This window comes from Sebastes umbrosus, chromosome 7 (genome assembly GCF_015220745.1).
Source record: "Sebastes umbrosus isolate fSebUmb1 chromosome 7, fSebUmb1.pri, whole genome shotgun sequence".
Lineage (NCBI taxonomy): Eukaryota > Metazoa > Chordata > Actinopteri > Perciformes > Sebastidae > Sebastes > Sebastes umbrosus.
In genome coordinates this window covers 24,610,663-24,633,101 of record NC_051275.1, presented here as the reverse complement: position 1 = coordinate 24,633,101, position 22,439 = coordinate 24,610,663, and the positions used below count along the sequence as shown (strand labels likewise).

Genomic DNA, 22,439 nt, shown 5'->3' with positions numbered 1-22,439 from the left:
TGGGGGCTGGTCGTTTGTTGCCGTTAGTGGTTAGTTGCACACTGTTAGCCGAGCTGAAGAGAGTAAAGGCACTTGCAAGTGTGCATGACGTCACATCCGTTGAATTTTCCCAGAAAAAAAATGTCCAACATTCTTCACATTAAAAGCAGTCTACAGGCTGATAGAAGAAACCCAGAAAGTCATGGAAGGTTTATAGGTTAGGCTGCAACCGGCTCACACACTAGCAATAAAAAAAAAATTAAAAAATGTATACGTGTAAAAACGTACATATTGTCCCTTTAAGTCACAATACCATTTTAAGATATGCTGAGTATTGTGATAAGATATACTGCGATTTATTACTTTTTTTCAACAGCAAATTATGCTGTTTGTCCACATCTGTGTTTATCTAATAAGATTACAGTTTTCACTCTGTTCATCTCAGAGATTTCATTCAGATGTCTTGAGGTCAGAGGTCAAGAACCCCTTTGAAAATAGCCATGCCAGTTTTTCCTCGCCAAAAATATAGTGTAAATTTGGAGCGTTATTTAGCGTTCTTCCCAACAAGCTAACATGACATGGTTGGTACCAATTGGTTTTCTAGTTTCATATGACATCTGTATCTTCACTCTAGCTTTAAGCTCAGCCCACTACAGCATCTGAAAGACATAGTAGCGGCTGGATTGTTAAGAGGTTAATAGTTTATATAATAAAAGATCAACACTTGACGTCTGTGTATCGATACAATATTGCCACGCAAAATATCGCGATATTACGCTGTATTGATTTATTCCCCCACTCCTACTATAAAGCAGTGAATATAGGTGATTAAAAGAAAAGAGTTAACACTAGATTATTTTAAAATAGAAACCATAGCAAAATAAAAAGAGTAAATACAGAATGAAATAATGTAATGATTTGTTCAGCTTTATAAATGGCCAGTTATGAGCAAAATTGGTCATCCAAAACAGATGTTTTTCAAATGAGGCACATTTGTATAATACTAAAGTCAAAACAAATTTAAAGCCAAATTACCGCTACTGAAAAACGTCACTCGGTCACAATAACAAGGGCAATTTCCCCTCTTGTCTATATTGACTGCAGTTACGAATCTTATTATGTGGAACAATGCAGATGTTGATGAAAACCAGTTGTGAAGTGACAGTGAAAAGACAAGTTTGGTAACCAGCAGACAATGGTCTCTCCGGGGCAGAGCAGTGGGATTGTGGGGGAAGAAAGTGAAGGAAAGACATATGGGTGGAGAGGGATGAAGGAAGGAATGATGGACAGGGATAGAGAGAAGCATGAAAGGAGGGAGGGAAGGAAGGAAGGAGGCTGAGAGAGAGAGAGAGAGAGAGAGAGAGAGAGGGTGGGAGGCAGGGGTTGAGGGATTGTTGTAGGGAGGAGGGATGGAGGACCGTGACTGTGGTCAAAGTGGTTACTTCACACACTGTCTGGCTCTCGCATGCACACAGTCCGGGTCACAGGGGCCGCACACCATCCACGCACACATATGAAACACGACAGCTCGCCCTCGGTGCAACTGACACAAAGTTAAAAACAGACAGACAGAGCGAGAGAGGAAAAGAGAAGGGAAAAAAAGAGTGAAAGTGGCAGAAAGTGAAGAGAGAGTAAAAGATTTAAAAGTCAAGAGAGGTCAGGAGTCTGTGCGGTTCCTCATCCATCTGTTAAATGTGAGAGGACTTGTTTCAAGTGGTTTCAAGCAGTGGAGGAATGTTTTCGTGACAGAAATTATGATCCCCAAAAACTCTGTCTGTCCCTATACAGAGAAGTGGTGTAACGCCTTAGGCTTACACAATTAGGCTAATAAAAGACTTAATGTCAGCAGCAAATCTATAAGATACATCATTCAGCTATATTTACGCTCTTCTGTTTCTTTATTTTCTCCATTTTTCTCCCAGAGTGGAAAGTATTATATCATCTTCGTCTGGATCTTTTATTGTGGCTCTCAGTCCTTTTTATTCACTTGTCATAAATTTGCTGTAAATTCATATGTCAAAATTTTTACAAGGCAGTCCATTCCTGCTTTGAAAGTGCAGGCTAGTGTGAGAAGATTCTTGACTTTGAAATCTTAATCATCTTTCCAGGTGGAGAGTTATGTCCTGGGAAAAAAAAAAAGGCTGCGTGAGATGATGTCAGCAGAGATTCCTGTTGATCTGCGTTGTTGATTCATACACAATAAAAACTATTTAAAATTGCCCTTGAGCTTCGCCGTAAAAATTGGATATCATTTGCAGTCAGCCTTCTTTGTGTGCACGCGAAGATTGTATCAGCACAAAGTGGAACGTGCCTTTTGATGAGGCAGCCGCCGTTCACACTGCACACTCACACACACGCTACACATATACACACTTGTCTGTCCTTAAAAGCAGCCTGGCGTGTGAGTGAATGAGAGAGTGCTCCCAGATTTTCCCATCATTCCTCCCTGTAATCCCCCCAGACCTCCTTCTGAGGGCTGAATTTGCACGCTCAGGCTCCCCGGGGGGGCACACACACGCATAGACACACACGCCAACACACACACACACGTGCACTTACAGGCTTAAAGTTGATCTTAAAACTTATACCTTTACAGGGGTCTGCTTTTTTTTTTTGATAATCAGAGAGCCAGAATTTTATCTGACAGTGGGATACACACACGCAAGCACTAATGCATCAGCAGTTTGTTATATATTGAAAAGGCTTCAGCTTCTTAAAAGATATCAAATCCTTTTTCACCAGCTAAGACTTAACAGCAAAACCCCTAAATAGTCGGCGCTTTGGACACAAAAAATAGACAAAAATTGTCATTATCACAGTCGTCAACTGTACAATACTTTGTGCAATAATTCAACTGTGCAATACCCTGGCATTAATACTGAATTTGTACTGTACATTTCAAGAAATATTCTTATTTAATTCATATTTATACTATAATTGCATTTATATTTAACACACTTAATAGATCCCACTTCTCAGCATTTCGTATTTACTTATTTGCACTGTGATTATATGTTATATATTGTAAGTCTTTAATGCACATATTTTTTTATTCTCATTTCTTATTTTTGTTATTTACTTATATTTCTCTACATATAATGTTTTATATATTTTGTTACATTTCTTTATGTTTATATAAGAGCAACTGTAACATCCCAATTTGCCCCCGGGGAACAATAAAGTATTTCTGATTCTGTGTAAAGTAGAAATGTCTCGAGCCGATCCTCTGTATCTGGCTGACCAAAACCATCCCTAGAGTAGAGGTGTGCGTGCCACATAACTATTCCAAACCTATATATCAGAAATGTTTTCACTCTGGTGGGTAGTTTCATAATGCCTTTTTTTTAAGCTCATATCTCCTCTCTGAATCCCATCTTTTAACAAGGCTGGGACACATTTAAATGAGCTTCAGGAGTCTGATCTTGGCATCAAACTTGCAACTTTTGGGGAGCGTTCATGCATGGCTGTCTGTCTGCATCTATTTTTGTGGTTCCGTGTGTGTGTGTGTGTGTGTGTGTGTGTGTGTGTGTGTGTGTGTGTGTGTGTGTGCGTGTGTGTGTGTGTGTGTGTGTGTGGTGAGTAGGCTGATGTGATTAGCCAGAGCCAGTGGAGTGAATAATATTTTGTCTGCCCTGACTAGGAAGAGATGGAATGTAGCTGCTGCTCTTTATTATACTGTAGATCATCCACTCCACCATCAGATATACACAGAGTCAAGTGTGCACACACAGACATCAGCTCACACACTTTCCTTATACAGACGGGCCCACTTACATACACAAAGTGCTATAAGGCTCATAGGGATTTTCTTATATGTATTGAAAGTAGGGCTGTCGAAGTTAATGCAAATTTGTTTTAACGCCACAAATCTTTTTAATGAAATTTGCGATTTTTAGGTCGTAGCGGACTCAGTTTTAAAGTGAGGTACTACTAGCTTCTGGCCTTATATGAAACTAGAAAACCTAAGGAATCCATTGGTACCAACCATGTCATACTAGCTTAGTCGTGAAGGAGGCTAAATAACGCTCCCAACTTGCACTAAATTTTGGTGAGGAAAAACTGTCGTGGCCATTTTCAAAGGGGTCCCTTGACCTCTGACCTCAAGATATGTGAATGAAAATGGGTTCTATGGGTACCCACGAGTCTCCCCTTTACAGACATGCCCACTTTATGATAATCACATGCAGTTTGGGGCAAGTCATAGTCAAGTCAGCACACTGACACACTGACAGCTGTTGTTGCCTGTTGGGCTTGAGTTTGCCATGTTATGATTTCAGCATATTTATTTATGCTAAATGCAGTACCTGTGAGGGTTTCTGGACAATATTTGTCATTGTTTTGTGTTGTTAATTGATTTCCAGTAATAAATATATACATACATTTACATAAAGTATATTTGAGTATTATATACTTGACAAATCTCCCTTAAAGGTACATTTTGAACAGATAAAAAAATGTGTGGTTAATTTGCAATTAATCATGGACAATCATGCGATTAAATATTACAATCGATTGACAGCCCTAATTGAAATGTTCTCATGACATTGTGTATGTACATACATAATCTTTGAGAGCTCCCTCAAAGAGCCTTTTCCTCCAACTCTAACGGTATAAATATTGGTAGTAAACGCAGTTCCTTAACTCGTCTCTGGCTGGATTAAGATCCATGCTGCTTCACATCTTATCAGCCGCACCAGCTGCTGAAATGACATATTATATTTGGACAGAATATCAACAAATCCATGAAAGTCACCCTCTCTAGCTATCTCAACTCCATCTCACGCTTTCTTTCTTTTGCAGATGTTTCTTTTCCTTCCTCATCCCCCTCTCTCTCTTTTCCCCAGAGACTGTTGGGAGTGTTCTTGTTAAATATTCTTTATGCAGCTTGACATGCTGAGAGGATCATCAAAAAACAAGCATGTGTAAATATTATCAGAGCTTTTTGGATCGTGACAGACACAGAACTAATGTTGGCTTACTTATTTATCTATTCAACTGCAGAAAGTGCTGCACAGGAAAAAGGGTTAATGTAATCTTGCGTGTGTGTGAGAGAGAGAGTATTTTACACTTACTTCACTCACTGGCTAATATTTCATGTCTGCTGCTGTCACTGTGTGTTATCTTTTAAAATATATCTCTGATTTTGTAGTTGGTGTTAGAATATATGGATTTGTCGTGTTTTTGTTTGCATTTCCTCTATCTGGAAGGATCTTTGTGAAACTCCAGAAGCTAAAGCAGCCAGTGACTGTGAACATGTTATTTGGTGTCATATGGGAATCTTAAGGCATTAACAGCAGAGTGGTGATGGTTTTAGAAACGGATGGAAGACTGTTGGCAGCTGCTGTATCATGTAAGGGGAATGAGTTATTTGGTCCTAGGGCAGTTACTATTTGAGCATAGCTTCAGATGTTGCTGTTGACCTGATGCTACATTTATCTTGTCATTATACTGTGGATGCTTGTTATCAGATTTAGTTTAGTTTTTTAAAGGTACAGTATTTTTAATTTAAATATCCGAGGGGGAGGATGTATGGAGATTTATTGGCAGAAATGGAATATAATATTCATAACTATGTTTTCATTAGTGTATACTCACCTGAAACTAAGAAGAGTTGTGTTTTCATCAGCTTAGAATGAGCCCATCATATCTACATCATGGATGTATAATAAGACCTGGATACGGCGCCACCGCTCAGACCTTGCTTCCAATTTTTCCAGTGGCCACTCGCAGTATTGCGGAAAATCACCCCGTGGCCCAAAAAGCATTTTCCCCAAAGACCACCACTGTAAAAGAGATGTCTATAAAACTGTTGAAAGGACACCTCAAACTGTAAACAAGGTTGATTATGACTCTTTCTATTATGAATTTTTGATCCATAGAGGTTTTAAATTTGTAAAACTTTCCTCAAGCAGAGAAAAGCGTTTTAAAAAACCATGTCATCATCTCAATGTAACGTCTATGGGCTGTGCGGGAGCTTGAGGGCGGGCCAGTAGAGGAAACACCACTGCGCATATTCAGTGGGCCGCATACCCCGGAAGTAAACCCGGTAGCTGGAACACTTTATGGCTTGTGGCAGACGAGCAATTCTCATTGAAATGAATAGGGGTCCTGGGGTCCGGTATCCAGTTCTTATAATACATCCATGATCTACACAGGGAGCGGGTCTTCTTCACAAACTCCGCCATGTTGCACCGCCATGTTTCTACAGTAGTCCAGAACGGACAAACCAAACACTGACTCTAGATTGAGCCTTCCACATTTTTACATTACCTGATGACCGTTGTTCTCCGACAAGCTTGGAAAAAGAGTGGTGAGCGGAGGGGTATTCAGTTGGTTGCAATCTGCAACCACACAGCTAGATGCCACTAAATCCTACTCACGGGTCCTTTAAGTTATAAGTACGGGACATTACCTTCATTACAAAAGGAGATATCTGAATGACTGAATGCTGCATTATGAGTGTACGTTGCCCTGAGCATTCATATAGTGTTTGTGTGTGTTTACAGGGAGATATTGATAGAGGCTCATGGCAGAGCCCTGACCGAGATGGAGGAAGACTGCAGACAGCAAATGATCCCAAAGGTAATTCTTTACTAATACTAACTATAATCCTATTACTACTGATTACACAACAACCGCAGTAATAACAATCACAAACAAACTCAGTAGGTATGTCCAAGGCCAAATTTGCAGGATCGGGATCTGTGCTGATCCAGGCTTTTTATTTTATGGATCAGTATGTTCTATATCTGTTCCAACCCTACTGCTAGAAATGTCCCATTTTGCTACTTTAAAACACTGGAAACACAGCAGCTTTCCAACATATTTCAAAAAATTAAACATGACCCAGACATCCATATAATTAACTAAAGGTTTTTTTCCAGTGTAATCAAATTGTTCTAATGTAACTGGATATTGGTTATTTGGTCTATAGATATACTGTTGTAATTATGTTTGATGAACTCTAACAAATCAAAACATTGCTCGTAGTGACTTTGGATGCATCAGTTTAGAACTGGCAGACATTTAGTTCCAGTCTGTTGAAGTAAATAGACGCTAGGACGGCATCCAAGCCATTGTCACAGTTCAGAGGAGTTTAACAGGGAGGATCCTGACACACACAATGTGGATAAGATTACGAGGCTCCAAGACCACCAGTCTGTTTGACACCAGATAAACTGAATACACTACACACACACACAAAACCAATCTGTGTTTTATTAGGAAAACAGTGTAGTAGTGTCTCTTGCACTGTCTGCCTGTCTGGCTGCAAGAGCGACTGAGGTTTAGTTGAACGTCACAACAAAGATGCCATTTCTCCCCACTGACAGCCCGTCCCTTCAGGCCTCCCTCCAAAGCCACTCCCCCAAAATTATCATTACGAACATGAACGGCAAACATGGCTATTGCTAGTTCTCACAGCTGTCAAGCTAGCAGCTTGTGGAAGCAATAAGTGCACAGGCAGAGTGCACATAGGCAGGTAGGTAGGTAGATAGACAGGTAGTCCGTCCAATCCTTATATTAGGGCCGATGGAAATGATTGGACGGGTTTATTACAATCCTGCGACAGCCAAAGATACCGTTTTGTTTTTTTTTGTTTTTTTTTGTCGAAGCGTTTGATTTATTGATTGCTGTCGGGATGTAATGAGAATTTCAACAAATATAACAAAAATGTATTTGAACAGCACTACTAACCATACCTTTAACATCTAATACAAGTAAAGCCACTGAAGGCCAGCTAACTCACTGATCGTATTCCATTTATTCACCCCTTGAGTCAGCTTGCACTCTATGGGTGAAACATATGCACCAGGACGCACACACACAAACACACACGCAGGCACGCACGCACGCACGCACACACACACACACACACACACACACACACACGCACACACACACACACACACACACACACACACACACACACACACACACACACACGCACATCCATACAGTTATTGTTCATTATGGGCTTCCTGGCTTATACCCATGGAAAGGAAGTGGTCACTTTTTACATTCAAATGGCAGCTGTGCACACACACAAATACACACACAAAAGGATATACACACACAAACCATCCATGCTCCTCACACGTACATTCACCCAGCAAAGAGGAAGTGGTGTTTTCTCATTTGATCCAACACACGCAATCTTAGCTATCTCATACAGTCTGTCAAACCACAAGCATAACACACACGCACACACAGGCTCAAACACACACACTTTCACACGACAATCTGTCTGTTTTTTTCTCTGACACCCACATCCACATCCACTATTTCTTTTTTTTTCACACTCGCATGCATAAATGCACACAGGCATACACACTCAGATAAACACACTCAACCACAGTGATCCCAGCCCGTGGCAGTGCCGCTCAGTTTGTCTGATCTTCTAGAAAACAAGGTAGCCTTGGCCAAGCCTGACTAAAAATATGTCACATGCAACTTCGGCCCCGCTCTTTCAAGAGCCAAATCTGGTGTTTTATGTCCCTGACAATTCAATTTTTGACTGCCAGAGTTTGATGGCAAGGCCAGTCACGCAGCTGTCATTGTAGCACTCTGTGACAAAGCTTTGCATGACCACAGTCCCCCTCATATATTATGAAAAGGGTTAAGACATTTCTATTTGGAGCTTGCACCAGATATAATATATATAACGCAACATGGAACAATAATAATATATTTTAGAGGTTACTGTGGGTAGGACAGCATTTCTTTGAGATTAAATATATTTACAGAAGCACTGATGTGTTTTAAGAGTTAGAGTACAATGCCAAATCTTTTCATAAACCTTCCCTGACAGCCACAGAAACTTCAAAAGCTTTTCATTAGACAAATTCTTAGGTTGTGTGGGTGTTCTGTAACCAGCTGTTTGATATACCACTGCTGTCTCTGCGCTTCTTGTTAAACTCTGTGATAAAGCTTGGTGTGACCTTCCTCCTTCCTGTTTATATCATGAAGAAATCAACACTTCACGCTCTCTTTTAGGACACTGAATTAGAGACGGGCCTTAGGATGTGGGCTAGACTGAACTCCTACTTGGGAGTTTTCATCACACGCTATGTGGCCTATATGATGAAAATGCAGTAGTGTTGTCATTATTGTGTGTGAAATGAACACACATTCTTGAACTGGTGTATCCTTTGTCTTTGTCTTTGATTTTGTAGCTGGCTGCTGCCCTGGAAAAGCAGAGAACTCAGCACACATTGCACCTGAGGGAGCAGATGGAGGAGCTTCGCAGGGAGGCGGAGTTAGAGCTGACAGTTGACAAGGAGAAGAACCAACTTCTGCTTCTACAGTACCAGCGAGACGGCGCACAGCTTCGGCTGAAGGTGCGTTGTGTTAATTGAAAATTAAAATAAAAATGACCACTGTGAGTGATTTTTGTTCTTCTTTCCTCTCCTTTGGTTGCTTCACTTCCCTCTATGTCCACTGTCTGTTTCCTCTCTGTGACTTTCTGCCTTCCAGGAATTTAAGACCAAGAGTTTCTACTTTGTTTCTGCATGTAATGCTTGTCTGATCAGTCTATGTTACTGTCTGTATTTCTGTCTGTGTTGCATTTGCGTCATTAATTCCCTTACATGCCTTACGCATCATTGGAAACACCATTATGAACACACACTCTACAGAGACACACACAGGCATGCATGCAGACAGTGTGGATGACACTGTGGTTAGTGTCTGTGAGTACTGAGGGGGATAAAGAAGGAAGAAAGACAGAAAGAGAGAGACATTTAATCCAGACAGTGGGGGTGAGACAACAGAAAACAATAATACATTGGTTGAACTGGCTTCCCACTGTTACCGACATAACTGAAATATACATCATATATCTGCCCACAGCATAGCCGCTTAGAGTATGAGTAACAACCAAAACACAAAAATCAATAATTTGACATATAGTGATGAATTTCCATAGTGTAGTAAAACTGGGAATTCTAGCTCTACCCCTTTAGCTCCCACTGTGTCTGGCACTGCATATTCCCCCGACCACCCACTTCCTGTGCAAAATCTAGACGAGGTAACAGAAAACATGTTGCGCCCAACATATGACACAGACAGAACCCGTTGAAGTCTGGTAACATTTATGTCATCTTGATTTCCCTGTAATCTTTGCAGCAGATATGGGTGTGTCAGTGTAAAAACACAGGCTGTTCTCATACACCGTTCGTAGCTATACCTACGAATAGTATGCACTTTCGACAATTCGTATGCAATCCACAATATCGCAAATCAGGAAGTATAAGAGAGAGGTCGGGGTGGATGGGTGGGTCAAAAAACACTCTGTGAAACCAGAAGTTAATGTTGATTTATTTGTCACGTAACTTACGTACTTAAGTTATGCCACTTCTGTAGTTATTTTAACCCAAACCATGATCTTTTCCTAAACCTAACTAAGTAGCTTTGTTGCCTAAACCTAACCAAGATGTTTCCGAGAAGATAAAAGTTTATTTTGAAAAGACTGTATGCATGTAATGAGCGGAAATTGACACATGTTGCTGGACATTCATAGGAAAACGCACAGAAAATGAGGAATAACTTTTCGTAAGATATCATACAAACCTTTGTTTGAGGATACGTTGAAAAACAGAATGCTGAAAAGCATAATTTCTTGTGGTAATTGAGATTATCACAGGTGGGGATTAATGAAATTCACGAATGAATGAGCAAAGAGCAAATCCTCCAGTTTCTTTGGTGTTTCTATCCATTTAACCGTTTTTGACGAAATGCGTTTAAATAGTCAGAATTCAATGAAAATAAATATCCACAAATTGGAATCTGTTATTTATTCTTCTCCAGCTAGAGGATAGACAGCAGGTGCTACAAGGGCTGCAAGATGAGCTGCAGGAGGAGAGGAGAAACAGGGTGGAGCAGAGGAGGAGGACAGAGGTGGAGATACACCAGGAGCTGCAGGGCTCCCGACAGCAGGAGGCGCTACAGCTGAGCCAAGCTAAAGCTGATCTACAGCTGGTGACTGAGAGGAATGCTGAACTTCAAGAAGAGGTATGTGTGTATGTCATTGTCTGTGCATGTGTCGCTAATGTTTCTCCATTGTGAGGTATTTAATTGTCCGCACAAGAATAAGAAAGAGAGAACAAAGTTGTCATGTAGTACATGTGAAAACAAAGAGAGATTTGCGTTTGATTTATAATATTCTACTGGTGTGTTTCTGTGCCAACGCTATTCAAACAGAGCTGGATTAAATTTAGTACGTTTGTGTTTGTGTGAGTGTGGTCACCGTAGAAGGAAGTGAGTGAGAGAGTTGAAATGGAGAGAGAGAGAGAGAGAGAGAGAGAGATAGAGACGGACAGAGTTAATATTTGCTTTGGCAGCAGAGTGTGAAGTGATGGATTTCTGTGCCAGCACCATCCAAATGGAGCTGAAATAAATTGTGAAACAAAAAGTGAAAAGCACATAGGGGGAAGCAGGATGAGGCGTACATGTGAAGAGCCTGAAGGCAGGAAGGAATGAAGGGTGTGTGTGTGTGAGGGAGTGAATGAATGAATGAAAGAGAGCGAAGGAGGAAATTATGAACAAGAACAAAAGACGTGACGGGAAGGAGAGCATCCTAAAGTGATGAGCAAGAGTGACTTTGCTAGACATTTTCTGTGTATGTGTAAACCTCAGTCTTTGTAGGTGTGTGTTAAGGGGAGCAGTCACGACACATCTCAACTGTCTGACCACTAAAACACGCGCGCACCCACACACACACAAACACTTTTTGCCTTCTGGCTTTAGTTCTCATTTCTCTTAGATTGTATCCTCTTTTTCTTTTGTTTTGCCTTTCTTTTGGTTTCATTTACTTCATAATAAGGGAATGTGTTGTCACAACTTAGAATGAAGTTGGCCAGTCATTTTTTGTGTAAAATTGCATTTAAAGCTGTGTTAATTCATATTTTGGTCACATAGGGGCCACAAAACAAGCTGTGAACACAACATTCACATATTGTCACCTAATGTAGTTAATATGGAAAATGTGCTGGCAAACAGTTGCCTATCAACACATCCAGCAAACACGGAGCAACATTAGCTTTAGTTTGTGTCCATCTGATGAATGTACGTCCAATATTTGCTCTCTTTTTAGCTCTGTTTTTGATCTCCACCAACTTCTTAGGGAAATATCTGGCTCTTTAGCTGCTAAATGCTCCACTGTGTTCACTTGCCAATCTCTAACTGTGCCATTAGGTGCTGGTCAAGGCCTATTGAAGGAGGCTAGGACATTTTGTACACTTTGTAGGGCTGTCACTCGGCCTGAATGAAATGATTGGATGGACTGCCTGTTTAACTGCGTGCACTCATTGCACGTCACTGGAGTCGTCCACAAGCTGCTAGCTTGACAGCTGTGAGTATTAACAATAGCCATGTTCATTGTTTATGTTCATTATGATAATTGTAGGGGAGTGGCTTTTGAGGGAGGCCTGAAGCAACAGACCGTGTGTGTTGTTAACTTGGTGACTTTCTCTCTTGATTTAATGACTTTTGGAGCTGGTACTGGCAACACTGGGCTGGGATTTTTGGTTGGATAATTTAAAAAATCTAGCTTACTCTTGCTAGTTTCTCAACATTACCAACCCCAGCTTTAATATTGTAAAATCTTAAATCAAAAACATACAGCCTTAAAATCCTAAATACATATAAAACAGTCAGCTCAGCACCATAAACATTTCGCGAGGGTGCCAGCAAATCCTCAATACAATCCTCAATACAATACCAGTGGAATTATAAATTAGGGAGCAAAGATCCCACTGAATAATTTATATTGCATTGCATCCTTAACTGTTCATATGGTGCACAAATGTGACTATACTGTCCATTGTGAGCCACAAATGCAGACACCACAGAGGATTCATTGAAGGCTGCGAACAGCGGGTCTTTCTATTAATCTATATAGGATAGGATGATTCGTCTAAGGTGGATGCTTTGGTAATACACAAGTCAATCAGTATCACAGAAAACTATCAACGAAGGTGGGAGTCTAGAAGTCTAGAAAGGTCATTAAGTCAAGTCAGTGCTTCTATCCTTTTCTCAGCACTCCTTCATCGTCCTCACTGTCTCATCCAGCTCAGCTTTGTCCTGCTGCAGTCCGACAGCCCTCTAACAGCCAACACGCTGTCTCTTTAACCGCCTCCCTCTCGGGAGAGCCTGTCCAGATAGGTTCAGCCAGTTCAAGGTGCCCTGATGCCAATTTCACAGCTGACATGCTCTTTTATGTCATTCATGGACCTTCAGCACAGCAGCTCCTTCCCCCCCACCACCCTTTTCTTTCTCTTCTTTCTCATCTAATTTAAAGGGGCCATTTTTTTACTGTGCTGTGTCTGTAGTTTTAGAGCAGATCAATCAGTATAATCCTTTAGATGACCTTTGATTTTTCTTTCTTTCTTTCTTTCTCTCTTTATGACTTTCTAGCCTTTTAACGCTGTCCTTCAGTTCTGTCTCTAATCATCCCTCTCAGTTCTTATCTAATTCAGACTCAAGCTTCTCTGATCCTATTCTTTAGAAAAGTTTTATTGATCTTTGGATGTTTGTATGTGTGTGTTGGTTAGAGATAATCAGGTTTTGATCATGACCTTGTGATATCGCTCTATTGCCAAGATACTGTTGCAATTTCGAGGCATTTTCATCATTGAGTGTTGGAGCATATGGGTGACCTTTCACCCAGTCAATTTTTTTAAGATCAATCTCTGAAAGAATCATTTTAGGACTGAACAGAAATCAGTTCTAAAATCAATTTCATTTCCACAAAAACTGAACAGAAATTAAATATAAATCAGGATGGTAATCATTTAAAGGACACATTTGCCATTTTTTCCACACTCAGCACTAATGCCGAATTTCGAATGCATTTAACGATTCTCACATTACAGCAGTCTTGGAAAGGAAAGAGTGAGCGGAGGGGTACTCAGTTGGTTGCAATCTGCAACCACACCACTAGATGCTACCAAATCCTACACAATGTAACTTCAATAGCAATACATGTGTGTGAATGGGTTTAGTCCGGCCTACCAGTGGCTTTATTGACAAAATGAAGTAATTGAAATGTTTATATTATGTGTAAATTATTATTTGCAGATGTTTTTTTTCTCTCAGTGCTACAGTGTTTTATTTCAAACTTTTATAGTCTATCTCTCTAGCGCCAACACTACCTCCAGAAAAAGTTAATAAATAATCTTGTACAAGCATGTCATTCTATGGCTGATACAGTACGGAGATGAAGTAGGAAATTAGTAAAGCTTAGATGTGTAAACATACTCTGGTGGTGCCCCATTCAGTCTGAATCCCTCTCCTCTCTCACTGCTTTGCTTTGTATTTTCCTCTCTGCCCCCACTCAAACTCTTTCTCTCTGTCTTTCTTTCTTTATGATGTTTCTGTCTCGTCTCCCTCCCCCTCGTCTCCCTCTCTGGCTTTGTTGCAGATAGACCAGGGCAAGAGGGAAAGGTCACTGTGTCTGGGGGAAAAGACACCTGACCTTTAACCTCCCACTAATAGCACTAAGGTCACACAACAAACAACACATGCAAGGTCAAAAAGTAGTGTGTTTGTGTGTGTATCTGTGTGTTATATGTTTTAACTGCATTTGGGTGTGCTAGTCCCACTTAATGCAAGCATAAAAGCACGCACTTTACATGTTGATTAGGGTCTTTGACTGTGTTTTGTGCATATGTGTGTGTGTGTGTGTGTGTGTGTTGGCGCTGGAATGTGGTTTACAGTGTTAGATTAAAAGCAGGGGCTCTGTGGGTCTGCGTGTGACTTCCATCTAATAGCCCTGTAATCCTGCTCTCACTAGGAGCCCCTAATGATGGCTGTCTCTCTCTCTACCGCTAGACTGGCATGCAAGACATCACACGCATACACACGCACACATACGCTGGATCTAACACATGCCTGCCTATAAACAGGGCGGAAGGAGACTCACACTCCAGGACTTGCATACTGTACACACATACAGAAAGGAAGTGGCCAAGCACATGTGTGCAAACTGTCACACACACTCTCACAATAATTGCATACAATGGCATAAGGCGTGACACACTACACATGGAACATGGATATCGTGGCATATAGGCACCTATAAACACATACACATATGTTGACAATTACAGACACATAAAAAGAAAACCATACGCAAAATATGAGCGTAAAAAGAGAGTATATATATACACATTTACTACAAGTCTTTCATCATTTGGGATTTCCCTCAATCTCACGACCAGATTTGGACATGCACGCACAGAGACTGTAGAGCTGTATGTATTTTACATTGACAGACAGACAGACATGGGAGACACAATGTCGCTCAGATTCTGTACATACTCACAAGTCAAGAGTGTTCCTCCACAACACATGTGCACACATTGTTTCAGCACCTGGCAGTAGAGCAATACATACTATATTTTACCCTCAGAATCACACACACACAGCGCCCAGTAAGGCAACATATGTTTTGAATCATCCGTTAAAGGAATATCTCACCCCCAAAATGATCATTTGTATATCAAATACTCACCCTGTTACCTTAAATTCTTGATGAAAACTTTGTTTTTCTTGCATAACTCCACGGCGAACGGAGACTCCAAAAATGGATAAAATCCTTGATGAACTGAAGTAAATGTGGGCGGCGTTTAACAACAACCTAAGGGCTCCACCGCAGGTTCAAAATGCTGAATTGGCCGAAAAACCTCGGGCAGACTAGAGCCGACGGTGCAAAAACCCACAGCAAAACCTCACCAACAACCCCAAACTGTCCGACGAAGTTAAATTAATTGCCAATAAAACCAATTAATCCATTGACACAATGATCAGATTAAATACACTCAGGGGGTTTGCTGCTGCAGCCTTACTTGGTCTGGTATGACCAGTAGCTTATGGTGGCTAATGGCAAATTTTAGATAGATACTGCTGTATAACTGGCATCTTCTACTTGAACTACTGGAACTATGTAAATATATTTTGGCATTTATCATTATTCTGTAATTCTCACATGCTGAACAGCAGTCACGGTGTTGTTTTGTTGTTTTAAAAGAACATACTGTATGTGCCATATGTGACCGTTAATAACGTATGCAGTGTACATGACATTAGACTGCCAACAGGAATCTGCCTGAATCTTTTATTCAGTATCTGTTAAATTCTAGCATTTAAGGTTGTCACCCGACCATTTTGGGATGCATACAACACATATCTGTTATCAAACAGCAGATGGTCGAAATGACGTAAACCATTCAAATGGCACGTGTTTGTAATTAAATGAGCCAGTGAGCAGTGTTTATGGCCGTGCGCCATATTGGTGGAAAATACATGTAAAATGATGAGAAAGCTATGATGGGCCCTGCGAGAGCAGCTTTTTCTTTTTTAACTTGGGCTCAGGACTTGAAGTGAGCAGCTTTCCTTTTTCTGTCTGTCTGTCACGTAACAAGAGCTGTATCTTGTTTTAATCAGATTTGATTCAGTGAGCAAGGCTCTATTTATCAGGAGGCCTAAAGATGTAAACAACATAATGAATCACATGTTAACCTCCCAACACCAACATTTTTTGTGTATTTTGTTGATTCTGGAAAGAAATCAATACATCTGCATCTGTATGAATAGTTCATGTATATATATTATATTTGAGTCTGTAGCTTGTTGTGTCTGTATGCTATTCATTGGCGATTATGTATTTTTGAGTTTATTAGTGCTTGATCCTGTGCTGTATGTGCTATTAATAGGATACTGGATTAATAGTGGAGCGCTGTGACTGTGTTAGGGCGGCTTGCTTGGCTGAGTGGGTCTTGTTGACCGAACCTTTTTGATTATGTCAGTTTCTCAGTGTCAGCGTGCTGCACAGAATGACCACCTTTATCTTCAGCATCCAAATTGTGTGTCTCTCACTAAAAAGAATGTCAATCTTAAGATATTAGTACAGTTTTTTAGCACAAATTGTAATTTTTATATTTCTGTTAATGTACCAGTTAAACAAACAAGATATGACAAGAACATGTAAATAAGTCAGTTTTAGAAGTGTTGGTCAGTGTGTTTTTGAGCTTTGGACAGAGCCAGGCTAGTAGTAACCTCCAGGTCTGAGAAGTGAAGCCAATGCAGAAATGCTTTAAACTTGTATTCTTTCTAATAGCCAGCAGGGGGCGACTCCTCTGGTTGCAACAAGAAGTCTGATTGTATAGAAGTCTATGAGAAAATGATCCTACTTCTCACTTGATTTATTACCTCAGTAAACATTGTAAACATGAGTTTATGGACTCAATCGCTAGTTTTAAGTCTTCTTCAATACAGCATGATGTTCATTTAGTAAATTATGGTCCCATTTAGAGTAAAATAGACCATAAAGCAGGGTATGCTTTAGGGCGTGGCTACCTTGTGATTGACAGGTTGCCACCACGGCGTTGTCCGGTCTGGGAGTTGTCCGGTCTTTTTGTCTTAGAGCTTTAACCCTTTCACAGTGTCTTCTCCGTTCATGAAAGTTAATTGTAACATTTTGGTCGCCTAAAAATGTCTTATTCTCTCGCGTCACTTCTGGTTGCAAAAAAACAAGATGTGGACGGCCAAAATGCCGAACTCGAGGCTTCAAAACGTGAATCCACGAACCAATGGGTGATGTCACGGTGACTACGTTCACTTCTTATATACAGTCTATGGTTTTCTGTCTTTATGCTAAGCTACGATAAACACAACCTGACTCCAGGTCTGTACTAAACTCACATATGCGTTTATATTGATTTCTCTTCTCATTCTCAGAAAGAAAGCGAATACACTTATTTCCCAAAAGTTATCCTTTTCTTGGCTTGAATACTACACATGAAATGACTTTCTGAAATTATATTTCTTGTTCTGCCCCCTCTTTCTCTCTCTTACCACCCTCCAGGTGGCGTTACTCCAGGAGACAGTAAGAAGGGAGTGTGAGGAGAGGGAGGAGCTGACTGCTGCTCTGTCTCAAGCTCAAGAGGAGCTTCTTGGGCTGCGGTCCCTGGCGTCTCATCAGGGCTCCTCCTGGTCTTCTCCACAAAACCCCATGGAGAGTCAAACAACCCCGGGGAACAAGCAATTCCATCTCCATAGTCAAACCCGGATACCTCTCACTCGCTCTTTAAACTCCCCAAACACACTGCGACCCTCCCCTGCCTGCACAGACAAAGACAGAGGCCAGGGCGCAGATGGAGGAGGAGCAGGGAGGAGTTTTGAGTCTTGGAATCGTGGTGGAGAAAAAAGACGAGAGGGGACACTGCCCAAACTGAAGGCCAGCAGTACAGTGAGCAAAGTCAAACGTAAGGTCAGTTTAGCGATGGAGAGGAAGGAGAGACGGTAAAAAGCAATCTGAATGAAGGGCCATATACTGTATGTATTACACGTAGACTGTATATAAAGATGTGCAACGCATCGCCACTTTCTCCCACTGTACAGAAGTGAAGCCAAAATATAATAAATAAATATAACTGATATCTTGAGATTTTAACATGATTTGGGGCCAGAGTTTGTGCAAACTCTCAGCGAGAGACTCACAGCTGCTAATGAAGACGTCTTACCCCCTTTTTATAGTATCAAATAACTAATTAAACCAAACTTATCAGAAAAATTAACACTTGAACATACTTCAGCATGATAAGAACTACCTAAAATGACATAAACCATCTTTTGGAAAAATGTATGTGACGTGTACTTTGACTTTTTAGTTTGGCCCATGTCCCATCCACTAACATGGACGAGGTGGGATTTATGACCTATACTGCAGCCAACCACCAGGGGGCAATCACGATGTTTTGGCTTCACTTTTTAGGGAGCTGTCATGTCATCCATCTTTATATACAGTCTATGATATTACATAACAGTTATTGCACCTGTTTAGAAATATTTTGATTTATTTATATTAATCATATTATTTTGATAGTATTTTTGTTGTTCCCTTAGAATTTAATAATACATGCTATTTAGTCAAATATCCCTCTAATTAACTAACTATAAAAGTCACACACACACACACACACACACACACATACTTATGTACACATTAACACACACTTTATAAACAAGACACAACTTCTGAGGCCTGCTCGTACAGCAGTAAACTCCCCAGACACTCTCTGACAGACATGCACTTGTTTTCTCACAACCTGACTCACGCAGCCTCCGTGGCACGCACAGGATTTCACAGACAAACACCCACGCACGCACATAGTATATACACACACACACACACACACACACGCACATACACGCTTAAGTCACAATTGGGGGCGGACACACACACACGCACACACACACACACACACACACACACACACACAGCCTGTCACAAGGGCAAGGCTGAAGGAGCATGACAGCATGTCCCTTACCACCCGTGGACACAAACAAAAGGCAGGCAAACATAAAAGAAACTGTAAAGGCAAGCACCCCCAGACACACACACACACACACACACACACGCACACACACACACACACATGCACACATAACAATTACCCAGCCCCATCAGGCATTGTGTGTTATTGACATCATTCACTCCATGCAAGGTCTTTCCATCCCTCCCACCCTCTCTTTCTCTCTTCCTCTACATTTGGGATAAATTGGCATGATGGGAGAAAAGTGTGAAGTGTGTGTGTGTGTGGCATGGAACTCATTTCCCCGCTTACTGGCACACATGGAAAGCGTTTAGTTTGACTTCCCCGTGTCCCTCTCTTCCGACCCATCTGTGAGACGATGCACGTGCACGTCGTTTCGCACAGAAAGGTGGGATGATAATGATTTTATCCTGCCAGCGTTTCCTCTGTTTGCCAAAACACACACATATGGTTTATCTGCTTAAAATCTCGGTCCGTGCGGAGAGGACGTTCTGAAATATTAAACAATGAACATTCAGTGCCATTAAAACCTAATTATCTACCTCCTTTGTTTTTGTCTTGAGGGTTTAAATGGAACATTTCCTACTACAAATGAACTGGTTCATTTTTTTTTCTTCTGGTCATGAATTCTTGATAAAGACATTTATTTAGGTTTTTAAATAATTTGATAAATCAGATTTTTTATTTTTCTATTAAATCTTACTCCACAGTTAATCCCTTGCTTCCCCTTTATGAGAAACAATACATATTCCACTTATGTGACAAAGGTGGCATTTTCTTTTGTGGTTTGCAGCTGACTTCTTGTTGCCTTCCTGTATTTCAGTGAGTGATTGTGTGGCCTTGTGTGTGTTTACTCATTGCACGAGACTTTGCCATGTGTGTGTGTGTCTCCAGTGAGTGATTGTTTCCATCCTAACACCGCCATCGCTCACTTTTTTCAATCAAGTAATGTCACTGAAGGACATCGATTATATGGTCATCATCACAATGTAGTGTGTGTGTGTCCAGATGTGTGAAAGAGGAAGACATTACATGCTGGTGAGAATGTGCTCTGGATGTGATTGCAAGTCCCAGTCTAAGGGTGGTTGATTTCTCAATATTAGTGTCTGTACCAAAAATATTATTTTCTAGTTTGCTTTGAGGAAGTTATTCTACCAAACTCTGTATTATTTTAAAGGTACAGTGTGTAGGATTTGGTGGTATCTAGTGGTGTGGTTGGAGATTGCAACCATCTGAGTACCCCTTAGCTCACTCTTCCAAGACTATGGTAACGTGACCCGCCGAGTGCAAAACCATGGTAACACCGTTCGCCATTTCCGCTGATAGATCCCCGAAATGTTACACACTGTTCCTTTATCACAATACATAGATATAGAATATACACATAGTTCATTCTTGACCTTTGAACCAGTGGATGACAAAACAGTCTGAACTTGTTCTGACCACATCACATGGTCTTCATCAGTAGATGAAGTTTGCTCAGTTGTCGTTGAACTGTAGTTGTTTAAACTTTCCATTATTCTGAGCACATGTCGTCCATTTTGGCTTAAACGTTGAGCTTGACACTTCATTCTCTTTGTCAACTTCAATTTAGATTTAAATATAGTACTGCAAGGGATGACGTATTTTGGTAGGCCAACCCAGAAGTTAGAATCACCCTGTTTCAGCTCGACAAAAAGCCAATGGGATTTTTACGTTGGATTTGGGATTGTTGCAGAAAATAAGCTCGGTGGCAAACAAACGTTTATGATACTTACACGTTTTGTTCAGCAAGATAATCTTCACAAATGAACACCACTTTTATGATTTTTAAAGTGTAAATGCAATCGCCATTCACATGACTTCACGTCACCACCACTAAGCTAAAGGAGGACTAGTATTTGGCGTTATGATGTTTAGTTGTCTCATTTAGCCACTTGTTTGACACCAAGCCCTATAGATCCTTTTCATGGCAAACATTTTGACTTGTCAAAGCAGGAAAAGCACAAGTGTAATTAATAACATTAATGATGGCTGAACTACATTTAGCTGCTTCAGTTCCAGGGCTCTTGTATTGTGCTTGTTGTCTCACTGTCACACTGACATGGCTTACTGGGTCACTTGAACCGAGCAGAGCCATCATTAATGTTACTGTTTACACCTTTTACTTTGACAAAATGTCCCAGACTTATGCTGCTGACCTTTTGACAACTGCTCACATTCTCCCTGCACATGTATGCACTTCTGACCTTTGACCTTTCTTTTTATCCCTATTAAACTTCCTCCCACCTGCATGTCTGCTGTGTATTTGAAGAGATAACCTCTTCCTATGCCGGTCAGAGGCATTAAAGGACCAGTGTGTAACAATTAGGGGCAGCTATTGGCAGTAATGGAATATAATATTAATAAGTATGTTTTCTGTAGTGTATCCTCACCTGATAATAAGAATCGTTGTGTTTTTGTTAGCTTAGAATGAGCCGTTTATATCTACATAGGGAGCGGGTCCTCTCCACGGAGTCCGCCAAGTTGCACCGCCATGTTGCTATAGTAGCCCAGAACGGACAAACCAAACTCTGTTAACTTTTCCTGCTTGGGCCAGAGTCGATAACGTTACTCACTCACGTCACCGCCGCTCCCTCTCTCTCTTGCTTCACCACTCACTTCCCACGTACACACACACACTCTAAGCACTGGCTCTGCTCCAAATGACCTACGCAATTGGCTCTAGAGAGGGCTGTTTGCGTTTTCGCGTCAGCCACCGTTCTGTAGCTCTACCAACACACTTGGCATACGGGAGAAGCTACAGTTGGTTGCAATCTCCTCACCTCACCGCTAGATACCGCCAGATCCTACACACTGGACCTTTAACACACTACTCTATCCCACGATACACACTCTCCCTGGCGTTGACACACTCACTGTGTATGGTCTGACCACACACACTTTCTGTCTCCCTCAAAACACAAACACAACTCTCTCTCTCTCTATCTCTCACACACACATACATCTGTGTCTTTGTCAATATTCTTTTAATCTCTTTCTCCTTTTTTTCTTATTCAACCCCTCTAACCCCTCTCTCTTTTTTATTCCTACTTTGACCTGGTATCCTTCCTGGTTTCTGTGTGTGTGTGTTTGAGGAAGAGCCAT

General features: G+C 40.9%; 1 protein-coding gene across 2 annotated transcripts in view; it reads left to right on the top strand.

Moving 5' to 3' along the window:
- The window catches only part of lekr1 (leucine, glutamate and lysine rich 1), an 86,384-nt gene extending 67,932 nt beyond the window's left edge, over positions 1-18,452 (top strand). For both annotated transcript variants that reach the window (XM_037776471.1, XM_037776472.1), the window contains 4 exons: positions 6,486-6,561; positions 9,153-9,317; positions 10,786-10,989; positions 17,843-18,452. In XM_037776471.1, the coding sequence (XP_037632399.1) occupies positions 6,486-6,561; positions 9,153-9,317; positions 10,786-10,989; positions 17,843-18,283 (886 nt within the window). In that variant the 3' untranslated portion in view covers positions 18,284-18,452. The remainder of the gene's footprint in view (positions 1-6,485; positions 6,562-9,152; positions 9,318-10,785; positions 10,990-17,842) is intronic.
- Positions 18,453-22,439: the final 3,987 nt, after the last annotated feature.